The sequence below is a fragment of the Amphibalanus amphitrite genome, unplaced genomic scaffold, assembly GCF_019059575.1.
Source record: "Amphibalanus amphitrite isolate SeventyFive unplaced genomic scaffold, NRLGWU_Aamphi_draft 002368F_arrow, whole genome shotgun sequence".
In the NCBI taxonomy this organism is placed as follows: Eukaryota; Metazoa; Arthropoda; class Thecostraca; order Balanomorpha; family Balanidae; genus Amphibalanus; species Amphibalanus amphitrite.
Window position 1 is genome coordinate 28750 of NW_024883827.1, and position 10701 is coordinate 39450.

Sequence of the window (10701 nt, forward strand, 5' to 3'; positions counted from 1 at the left end):
CGCCCGTCCCAGATGGGCGCACCGCGCGCGGCAGGGCCGAAACGTCACGTCACGACGACCGTGTGGGCGCGTCACGAGGCTGTCTCTCCTGGCCCATGCTCCGTCACGTCACGTCACGTCCTGTTCTCATTCGTTCTGTTCTGTTATGTCTCGTCCAATCCTATATTGTCCTGCCCTGTCCGGACTCGTCTCGTCCGTCACTTCTTACTTCCTGTCCGCCATGTTCTGTGCTGTCCTGTGCCGTCTTCCCTTTTCCGGACTAGCCCCCGGCCGGTGCCTATTCAGCTTGGATGTCTGGACGCCGAGCCGTGTGCCGTCAGTCGGTTAGCACGGCTGCCGGGGCTGGGAACACGCGGCACTGCGCCGCACGACCGGTAACTGTGTCCGTACAACACGCGTCCCGCCTCCGACCGAACTAGGCCGCCGGCCGCCGCCCGCTGCGGCGACAGATGTTACCCGACAGCGAACTGAACTGGAGCTGCAGCGCGAGCGAGCGTGCTGGGGAACAACGGGACACAATGCGAGCGCGATAGCTAATTGATATTGACCGATATCTTAGATCATAGACTTTACATGCTTGATCACTGTGTGCTGTTCTGTCACTTTGCACTCTGGATTGTGCTGTACTGCTCCGGCACACAAGAAGTTCTGTTTGGTTATAACGAAATCATCTTGCGGTGCTGGCTCTCGAGTCCCGGCGTTGTCCGTCCGCCGACCTAGACGTGTGCCCGCCCAGTAGGTATCGGTCGATGTGCCCCAACCCACCGATCGGTGAACTCTGACCTCCCAACGGTCTCTGTTTGTCCAGTAATATCTCACACAGACCCCCGACGACCTCTGTTTGATCTCTCAGCGGCCTTCTGCTGACCATTGTTCCTGGCCACCTCTAATCGACCTCTGACCCGGGCCGTTTCGTTACAGCCAACCAGCACCGAGTCACCGTGCATGGCCGGGGCGGTCCGGACGGCGCGACCTACGGCCGGGTCGAGGTCACCCTCATCTCCAGCAGCGGCTACAACGAGACCTTCCCGCTCACACAGTAAGTGGATATACGCAGGAAGGCCTGCCACAGGTCAATGCGTGAACAATGCACGCGGCATATTCACCCATAGACGTACAAAGATAGAATTTATAATAAGTATCAAGAGCGCCAGACAAAATGATAATAATCGTCGCATTGTTCCATCTCTCTGAAGTCGTGACGATGATCCTCCCCCGTTCCTCGATATGACCCCCCCCCCGTTCCCCGGTGTGACGCCCCTCATTCCCCGGTGTGACGCCCCCCCCCCGTTCCGCGGTGTGACGCCCCGTATCCCCCGCCCGCAGCAGTGACGGAGACGACGTGAGCCGACCGCTGGTGCGGATGCTGGTCGCCCACCCGGTGTTCCACCACATCAACCAGGTTCAGCTGCGCTACACCGCCTACAACGGCTGGCTGTACAGCGGCGCGCCCGCCTGGAGCATCGACAAGGTGGCCATCGTCAACAGCCTCGGGCACAGGTGAGGCGGCCGGACAGGGAGGACAAATGAAGGACCAATGTGTGAACCTGTAGGAGAGTCAGTTAGAAAAGCAGATACCATTCAGAAGGACTGACTGCCTGGGGAAAAGGCAATCGTAATTCGGCTCACGTAAGTAGTCTGTGCAGTGCGCCCGACCCAGTGAGCCGCGTGCCTGGATTGCGTATGACGCGTCACGTTTGTGTCTATCGCCGCAGGCTACATGGAAATTAGGAACACCGTGAGGAGGCAGCGTGCCGCCGGCCACACGCGTGTGTTTGGCTTTGGGAGAGCTGTGATTGATGTATTTGTTCAGCCTCGATTGGAGGGTGGGCTCAGTACGTACCGCACGCAGGACCGCCCCCGTTTACCCACCGACAATGCGTGTGGGTATGTCGGCAAATATAGCGGACATTTGGCACTGCCGCCGTGCCCGCGCGGCTGCCACCTCTGCCAGACATGGGAAGGTGGCGCTGGTCCGCTCATCTAACGATACGCTCGTCTCGTTGCAGCATGTCCTACTGCCAGCGGAACATGGTGCTGCCGGACGGGAAGCCGGTGCTGCTGAACCTGCGCGCCGGCAACTGCCGCGTCTCTTCCTTCCGGCCCAACCAGAGCTTCTGGAAGTCGCCCCAGAAGCCGCCGCAGCTGCCGCCCATCAGTCTCGAGGAGGTGAGAGCAGCGGGATGGATAGGGTAGGATAGGGGATACAGACAGGAGACGGCGCCCAGACCATCGGGCAGTGGCCAGTGCTGCCAATAGTGATGCATCGATTGTTATTATCAACCAATATTTTCGATATAAATAGTCCTGCACCGTCTAGCGCGTACTTGAATGTTTCCACGATTAATGCATACACAGGACGCCTCTGTAACACGAGTCCCCCTCCTTTTGGCAGACGATTCCCGACCCTCCCCCACTGGAGGACGTCCAGTCGAACCACGTGCGGAGCCTGGGTGCCGCCGACGGCGCGCTGCAGCGACTGTCGTCCCGGCCGCACCCGCGCCGGCCGGCCGGCGACCAGGCCTTCTTCAACCCGGACGGCCTGCCGGGCCGGACCGGCGAGCTAGACGACCAGCCGCCCCGACCCGCCGACCATTCCAAACACCGCATGGAGGACGAGAGTGACGGCGACCAGGGAGAGGAGTACGGCGACGACGAGGACTACGAGTACGACGAGGAGGAGAGCGACAACAGCACGGGCCACCCGGACCCGCCACCCACCCCCGAGACGGTGGCGGAGGGCGCCAAGCCGGTGCGCGGCCCGGACGACCTCGGTGTGATTGTGATCCGCGGGGTGGCCGGGGAGACCGGGGTCGAGGGCCGCGCGCTGTCCCCGGCGCGGCCCTCGCTCGCCCAGCTGGCGCGCGTGACCAACAGCAGCGGCGAGTACCCGCGCCGCGGCCGGCAGATCGGGATCCACGGCCGGGCGCGCGCCAACGCCACAATCGCGGCGGCTCCGCGGCGGCCGCGGCCGCGCCGGCTGCGGCCCGGGCTGCGGCCGCAGCCGGCCGGGCCCGGCCCGGAGCCCGTCTACTACGTGCAGTACCTGCCGCCGGAGCTGTTCGAGCGGCCGGCCGCCGACTACATCCCCAGCCGGGCCGTGGTGCCGCCGCCACCGGGCGCCGGCCGCGCCGCGCGCAGCCGCGGCCACCGGTTCGGCTTCCTGCGCAGCCTGTTCCCCACCTGGGAGAGCCCAGAGACGCGCTACATCCCGCTCACGGAGGGCCAGCGCGAGCGGTTCCGTCCCGGGTGACCGGCCGGCTGCAGAGAGCCGCTGTGGGCCAGAGAGGACGCAGGGACGGAGTCTGCTCCGCCGCCGGAGCTAAACTCATACTGCGGGTGAACTTTTTCACCAGGGCGCGACATCGGATTCGGGGATAATGCCGAGTCGGCGTCTCCTGTGGAGAGGGAATGTGAGGGGTCTTTCGATCAGAGGATCAGCAGTTACCAAAACAGCGACACCGAAACCACCGAGGGCCGTGCGATTTCTGCCGGCGAGCGAGGGAGGTCGGCCGAGCCACTGCCGGCCGGCCGTATGTGATAGGACCGGGGCCAGCCACTCCGCGCAGCAGCCCCGCATCTTTCCAGTGCATCCGTCCGTACTGCATGTGTATTATATCCGTGTCTACTGTGTAGGTTAGCGTGTTTTCACAAATGTCTGTGCAATTTCACTGGGTAGGTAGCGCGTTGTGGGTGTGGTGGGAGCCAGCGGACCGTTTGAGTGATGACCGGGCGCAGGGACGTGCACGGAGCAGCGAGTGTCACCGAGTAGCACCTGTTAGTGCCAAAGAGGGGCGCGTCCGCGCGCGAGTGTGAGAACTAGGTGAGAGTGTCGGATCGAGAGCTTACGTGTGAGCTGTGTGGAGCGCGGCAGCCGGCGGTGCTCGTCCCGGCGGCCGCGGCGGGGCGGCTCGGCCGGACGGCCGGACGGCGCCGCAGTAGACCAGTATTCAGAGTGTGTGAGGCAGTGTTTTACCTGTGACTGGGCGGCCGGGGGCGCCCGGACAGGCCGCGGCGGGGCAGTGGGGGTGCGCCCGTCCCGCCGACCTCGGTCGTACTCAGGGAGCGCGTTCGGCCGCGGCGGCCCGGCCAGAGGCGCGACGGCCCACGCCGATATCAATAAACATACACACGAGTACAGTCGCGAGTCTGTATTGGCTGCTGTGGCGCAGAGGATGGTACACTCCAGACCACAGGCGCTCTTCAGAGGTCGCCTTCGCGTCCGTCATTACGGGCTTGTGCCGACCCGGCCGGCAGTCTTCCACAATGAACACATCTCACGGAACGGTACTCACTTCTTTTCAAACACTGCGCTCGTGAGCACTGTGCTCGGAGTCCGACAGTCTTGTATCGCGAGCGGGTTCCAGACCTTGGGTCGGGCGCCCTGACTGCGGAAGAGCTCCTCTTCCGAGTCGATCGTGGATCCTCCACTGCCAACCTAGTTTCACGGGGCGTGGGGCCACCGGTGCACAGCTTCCATGTTCTGCCGCTCCCCACGGAGCGATACGCCCACACTGCCCCGGCGCTGGCGGCGCCCAACCGCGCTCAGTGTTCGCAAACACCACTCGCGAGCGTGAGCCCTCTCCCGAGGGCGGGTAGAGATCACGTCCGCGCCTTGATCTTGTGAAGTACCTTGCTCTGCTCCAGCGCCGCCTTCCGTTTCCTCTGTCGACGAGAGGACACTGGTTAGGAAAACACACGATTGGAGGCAACGCGAAAAGCGATGCCATCGTCAAACCTGAATCGATGGTAACACAAATCGTTTGTTTATTGGGGCTAAGGGCAAAGAAGTTGATTAGGGATCCAGAAGTAGTTAATATGTCGTCTTCACAAGTATCAATTACAAAACCATACGACGAAAACTGCATCATTCACAAATTACGGTGAGTGAAGATGCTACTTGAACGGTTACTAAATTGTTTTACTCTGCTGGAACCATCGCTGCCGTCATCTGACTACGGAGCGCACCTTTTGCGTGACGGCACGTACCGTGGGTGTGCCCTGCGAGCTGTGAATGTCCAGCACCTGAGAGATGGTCTTTGGCCGGTTAATGTCCAACCCGCTCGGCGCGATGGAAGACGGAATGTCCAACGTCTGTGGAGAGGGGCAGTGCAGAGGGTCAGATCTCATCAGGCAGAGTCGCTGCATCGAACCACGTCAGGAAACGTTCAAGTAGGGGTTGCCGGCAACTACACTTTGCAACAATAAACATATTCACTTGAATGAGACCCGTCACGCCGTCGAACCTTTTACAAAAGCCTTAATACTTTTATTATACGAGTGAGTCGGATTCCCATGTCGGAACAAGCACCACCCCTGTCGCTGCTTTCCCATCCAATGCTGCCCATCCTCACCCCAGACGCTGTCTCGCACGTACCTTTCCCGGAGCGAGCGCCTCGTACTGGTGTTTGAGCGTCTGCAGCTCGAACTCACACGAGCTCAGGCCCATCTTCAGCTCGTAGAGCAGTAACATGTCGTTCCGCAGCTCGTTAAACTGGCTGGATATCTCCTCGGTCGGCATGGGACTCATCTCTGCCGGAGTGAACGGGTGAATAAGGTGAAACATTGCCACCCAAAGGGGCTCGCTTTCGTCAAAACTCAGCGTGCGTTCAGATGCATTCGCGTCGAACAACAGATGGGCTCAGCCGAACTCATGATGTCAACCATAAGCAGCAGCTAGCGGTGAACCAATGCTTACACAATACACTTGCGTCGTATGAAAGACTTAAAGGGACCCTCCCACCAGGGCTGCGGAGTCGATGGATTTTCGGCGACTCCGACTCCGACTCCGACTCCGGCTTTCAAAAACCAGCTCCGACTCCGACTCCGACTCCGGGCAGAATTGTCGACTCCGACTGACTCCAACTCCCGACTCCGACTCCGCAGACCTAGCAGGGCTGCGGAGTCGACAGATTTTCGGTGACTCCGACTCCGACTCCGGATCGGGTTTCTAAAAGCGACTCCGACTCCGACTCCGACTCCGGTCACAACTGTCGACTCCGACCGACTCCGACTCCGACTCCGACTCCGACTCCGCAGCCCTGCCTCCCACCTTCAAAAAAGCTTATGAATTGGCATGAAAGTGATGTCGCTCGGTTCAGAAAGAGCGAAAACGAATATCTACCAAATTTCACCGAAAAATATTCACCGGTTTTCAAGATATTAGACTTTTACTTTTGTTTACTTTTTGGGATCTCCGCTGTTCCTAGCGACTTTATTTGGAAGCAATAGTTTGGCAGCTGAAAGTGCGGCACTTGTTGCGCGCAAAGCAGCATATACCACCGCGTGCTACAAAACGTTTTAGTCAAACATTTAAAAATCGTTAGATATCTGCGCTGACGTCACACATTCAGAGGGGTATTCCTATGCATTAGCCCCTCTGAATCAAAATGCTGCAATTTTGAAATTCAATATTTCCGATTTAAGGCATTTCTCGATGTTGTGAGTGCCGAAACCGGTAATTGTGAGCCAGGGACCCCATTTTGGCTATCTCAACTCAAATCTAATGTTAAGGTGGGAGGGTCCCTTTAATCCGCCAACATAATGCTTTTCATAAGCACAGGGCCTACCTACCTAGTCTATGTAGTGGTTCAAGCTACTGTCCCCTTACCACAGTGCAGTAAACCGGTCTCGCATAGCGAACATCAGACACCAAAACGTGAAGTGGAAAGGCCATTACCATGCACATACATCTTCTCCCAATGAATTTGTTAAAACTGCTGATACAGAAGGACTGCCAGAAGGACGGCTGCATTAATTCAGACTTCGGACATTTATAATGCCGACCCAGAGTGCCCCAGTTCTTACCGATGCCGAGCTCCTGGACCAGCTGCTCGATGGCCTTGGCCTTCTTCTGTCCGATGCTGGCCGGCAGTTTCATCCTCTGCGAGCGCAGGCTGACGCCGCTGCCGCGGAGGTCCGGAAACTTGATACTGCCGCCGGCGTCGCCCGCGCCGCTCGACTGCCGGCAGAGGGCCACAGGTCAGGGAATGGATACCAGCGGATACTAGAGCGACACATACAGACACCCGCGCCGCTCGACTGCCGGACGAGAGGCGCACAGGTTAGGGAGTGGACAACCAGCGGACAAGACAGCGACACATACAGACACCCGCGCCGCTAGACTGCCGGACGAGGGACGCACAGGTCAGGGATTGGGTCACCAGCGGACAGGAGAGCGACAGACACAGACAACACGGCAGCTAACGAAACGGGTAGCCACAAGGTGTTCAGCAACTCATACCAAAACAACAGCACTTACACGTCGTCCTCCCAAAGAAATAAACTGACATGTTTCACTAGTTGCACTGCAGTGCTGAGGACACTGACTCATTGTCTACTGTCCACTGTCCCGTCCGTCCACTCACCGCACCCACCCCGCTGCGTTCGCCGTACGTACCGCGCTGTCGAGCCGGTCCCTGGGCGGCTTGTTACCCACGTGGACCACCTTCTTTTTGACGGTGCCCGGCGTCTTGTGCAGTCGCCGGTGCTCCGTGTCGGCGGAGTTGATCAGCTTCTGCAGGTCCTGAGTCTTCCGCTCCCGCTCCCGCTTCCGGGCCTCGATTTTCCGCAGCTCGGCCAGCAGGTGCTGCTCCTCCTCGATCTGAGCGGGTCACAGACAGGGTCAGAGGTCAGAGGTCAGGAGTCAGGGGCCAGGCTGAGAACGCCCAGCCGATCTGAGCGGGTCACAGATAGGGTCAGGGGTCAGGGGTCCCGGGCTAGTCTGAGAACGCCCAGTCGATCTGAGCGGGTCACAGGGTCCGGTCAGAGGCCAGGGGCTTCAAAACCGGTTGACCTGAATGCCACAGCACAAAAGTGGCTCACACTGGTTCAGATGATGACTTGGAATACATTTCAATAAAGTCTCCAATTACGAGCACAACTTAGACCAAGCCGGTGGTTCACATATACGAAAAAAGTAATTGGCGAAAATGAGTATTCTGCATCAACTGTAAACAAAGCCGGCAGCCGCAAACATCACAAATCATCTGTATTAGCGGTTACCGGCCATCTGAACGCAAAAAGTAAAAGCTACCTCCACAGCAAATGTCTGATCCCCACTCACTAGCCCGAGCACCTCACCTGTTTGGGTGACCGGCTGACACGGGACACCTCACCGCCCGCTGCCCCGTCTCACCTGTTTGGGTGACCGGCTGACACCTCACTACCCGCTGCCCCGTCTCACCTGTTTGGGTGACCGGCTGACACGGGATACCTCACTACCCGCTGGCCCGTCTCACCTGTTTGGGCGACCGGCTGAATAGTCGCTTCAGCTGCTGTTTCCGGCGCCGCTCGTGGGCGGCGTCATAGACAAACTCCTTGGTCTGCGGCTGTCCCGGCTCGGCTCGCAGCTGGGGACGGGACAGGGGGCACATACTATTTACAGCACCTCAGTACCTCACCGACACCGGAGCAGTGGTACACACGGGCGGATACAAACTAACACGCACGGGACGCATCGCGTGTACATTAGTCACTAATTAACGCAACCAGTGCCATTGGCACACACACATCCATTCCCATAATGATGTGACGGAAGCCACATTTTTTCGAATCACAGCTTACAGGAATTGACAGAATCATAAGGCATGCATATTGGTGTGAGACTAAAAGCCAAACACGTAAAAGTGAAATCATCTGAGAAGAACGGCGCTTCAATTCCCGACACCTTCATGGATAACGCGGGTCAACAGGGCGCAGGCGGCAGATGGTCTACCCCACCTGGACCCGACGTAGCGCCGACCCCTCTTATCGGTCGCACGCCAATTGGGTGGCCACGTCAAAAACGGGCTACACCTGGCACTGCAGAGGTGTAAACACTGCCGCCTCCCCGCCCGCATCTACAGGAAAAGCTCATAACGGAACTTTATCTCTCCAAAGCGCAATCGGCCGGCATCCTGTGCGCCAACCCTCTGCACCTGCGCCTGGGATATCGCCACCGGCACCGCCTCGACCTAGTGGATCGACACCGGTGTGAGCATGTCAAACAAGAAACAGCTGACGCAGGGACCCCTCGGGCCGTATCATGCCGCAAGTGCCGCAAATATAGCGTCAAGCCATCAAAATTACACTCACGCCGACGAAGTTATCAGCCGCCGACAGATGCTAACCAAAAGTCCCAGTCACCCTCCCTGTGGAATCGGAGGTGCAAATATGTACGTCCAGAAGAGCAGATGTTCCGTGCCGAGAGTGGGACACGCCAATGCCCATATCTGGCATTCACCTGACGAGCAGCGACGCCGACGGTCGGGGACTTCTGATACTGGACGGCAGCTGGGACAAATAAGCGTCCAGCAAACAGAGTAATAACTGACGAATTCGCTAATATCACAAGCGTTCGGCCAAAACAGGAACAGCTGGGAAGTTCAATGACCATGGCGGACCATACATACCCGAGATATCGTGATTACAACCAAACCAAGCAATAAAGCGCCGACGCCGGACAGTGTACCTCAGCTTCCCAGCAGAACAAAGGTGTGCACGACAGATGGCAAGAAGATAGCAAATGAGTGATAAGCACTGCACCCGGCCCAATTACAACCAGCTGGAAGAAAGTCAATGACCAGGACCGATGCCACTCATGAGTCATCATACAGATAAAGATACTAGGCCTATCACGCCACACCGACGAATATCTAGCCATGCTTATCACACCTGGAACACCAACGCGATAGTAATCTGGGTATAAAGGAACGAGGCAGTCATGGAGGAGGTACCGAGGAGTGCACAGGACACTGGAGTGCACGGAGGATGGAGTACGACGGGAGGAGCGCGACGGGCAGCAGCTGACGAGGGAAGATCCAGTACGACAGTGATCGAGAGCTGGGTCGAGGAAAGTGCACGCTCTCAGCCATCGACAACGGACAAACTGCTATAATCATCGACCTCTCGGTGACCGGCTCGGTCAACAACGCCGTTCAAGTAAGAATTGCCACAGAAAGGAAGTCTGCTCAATCCTTGCCAACATGCAATCATTCAGCTCCCGTCCCTCACATATTCACTCCGTGATTTGCACCAACCGGCTGATGGTTCAGAGCTACCTTTCTCGGGCTGAGCGTAAGGATTTAAGCACATATAGCGACAACACCATGTAAGCTTCCTTTTTTTTGGGGGGGGGGGAGACAAAGCGTGAAGCCGTGAAGATTTAGAATGGGTTGATTGGGCGAATTTATTGGGTAGTTCGATAGGACTCGGGGGCTCAGTTTTTAATCGAATCGCCGTCGAATCATTGCGTCAGGGCTGGTCGGAAGCGACGAATTGTGTTGCGCGATGGGAAGGTTTGCTGCGCGGGTGTTTAGATTTGGGTAACAGATAGCGCGATGTTATTTTTGTTATGAAACAAAATCGAAGCGAGGGTGCGTCTAGTAAATCATGAGGTCTGCGCTTGAATTTGGTTTATTTTACTCCGAGGTGTATTACGTGAATAAACCCTGAAAGTTTAGCGGCATGAGTGTAAGGAAGGTCAGGAGTGATGACAAGGGCGATAAGGGCGACATTTGGCTGACGGGCAACAATACCTAGCCTAATGTGAGCGAGTGCGGGGAAACATCGAAATGGACCACCCCATAACCATTTTCTCGTAATCCGATCTCTCTCTCTCTCTCTCCTCTCCTCTCTCTCCCGTCTCTCTCTCTCTCTCCTCTCTCTCATCTCTCCTCTCTCTCTCTCTCTCTCTCTCTCTCTCTCTCTCTCCTCTCTCTC

At 57.8% G+C, this 10701-nt stretch overlaps 2 protein-coding genes across 2 annotated transcripts in view; one reads left to right on the forward strand and one right to left on the reverse strand.

The window, feature by feature from the left end:
• Window positions 1–4135, forward strand: part of LOC122376878 (pancreatic triacylglycerol lipase-like) — a 31126-nt gene extending 26991 nt beyond the window's left edge. The window contains exons 8-11 of the mRNA XM_043356864.1: window positions 922–1039; window positions 1327–1500; window positions 2010–2169; window positions 2396–4135. Of these exons, the coding sequence (XP_043212799.1) occupies window positions 922–1039; window positions 1327–1500; window positions 2010–2169; window positions 2396–3253 (1310 nt within the window). The 3' untranslated portion in view covers window positions 3254–4135. The remainder of the gene's footprint in view (window positions 1–921; window positions 1040–1326; window positions 1501–2009; window positions 2170–2395) is intronic.
• Window position 4136: 1 nt separating this feature from the next.
• On the reverse strand, window positions 4137–8410 carry LOC122376877 (DNA methyltransferase 1-associated protein 1-like). Its single transcript, XM_043356863.1, has 6 exons — window positions 8241–8410; window positions 7400–7603; window positions 6808–6961; window positions 5378–5532; window positions 4990–5094; window positions 4137–4665 (listed from the first exon to the last, which is right to left on the reverse strand). Exons 1-6 carry the CDS (start codon window positions 8373–8375, stop codon window positions 4603–4605), a joined length of 816 nt encoding a protein of 271 aa, XP_043212798.1. The 5' UTR covers window positions 8376–8410; the 3' UTR covers window positions 4137–4602.
• Window positions 8411–10701: the final 2291 nt, after the last annotated feature.

Excerpts from the sequence above, each read along its gene's own strand:
- LOC122376877 (XM_043356863.1), bottom strand. The coding sequence starts at position 8,375 with ATGTGCCCCCTGTCCCGTCCCCAGCTGCGAGCCGAGCCGGGACAGCCG. Across the intron at positions 6,962-7,399 it reads GGGACCGGCTCGACAGCGCG|TCGAGCGGCGCGGGCGACGC; the intron begins GTACGTACGGCG and ends CTCTGCCGGCAG. Across the intron at positions 5,533-6,807 it reads GGTCCAGGAGCTCGGCATCG|AGATGAGTCCCATGCCGACC; the intron begins GTAAGAACTGGG and ends TCACTCCGGCAG.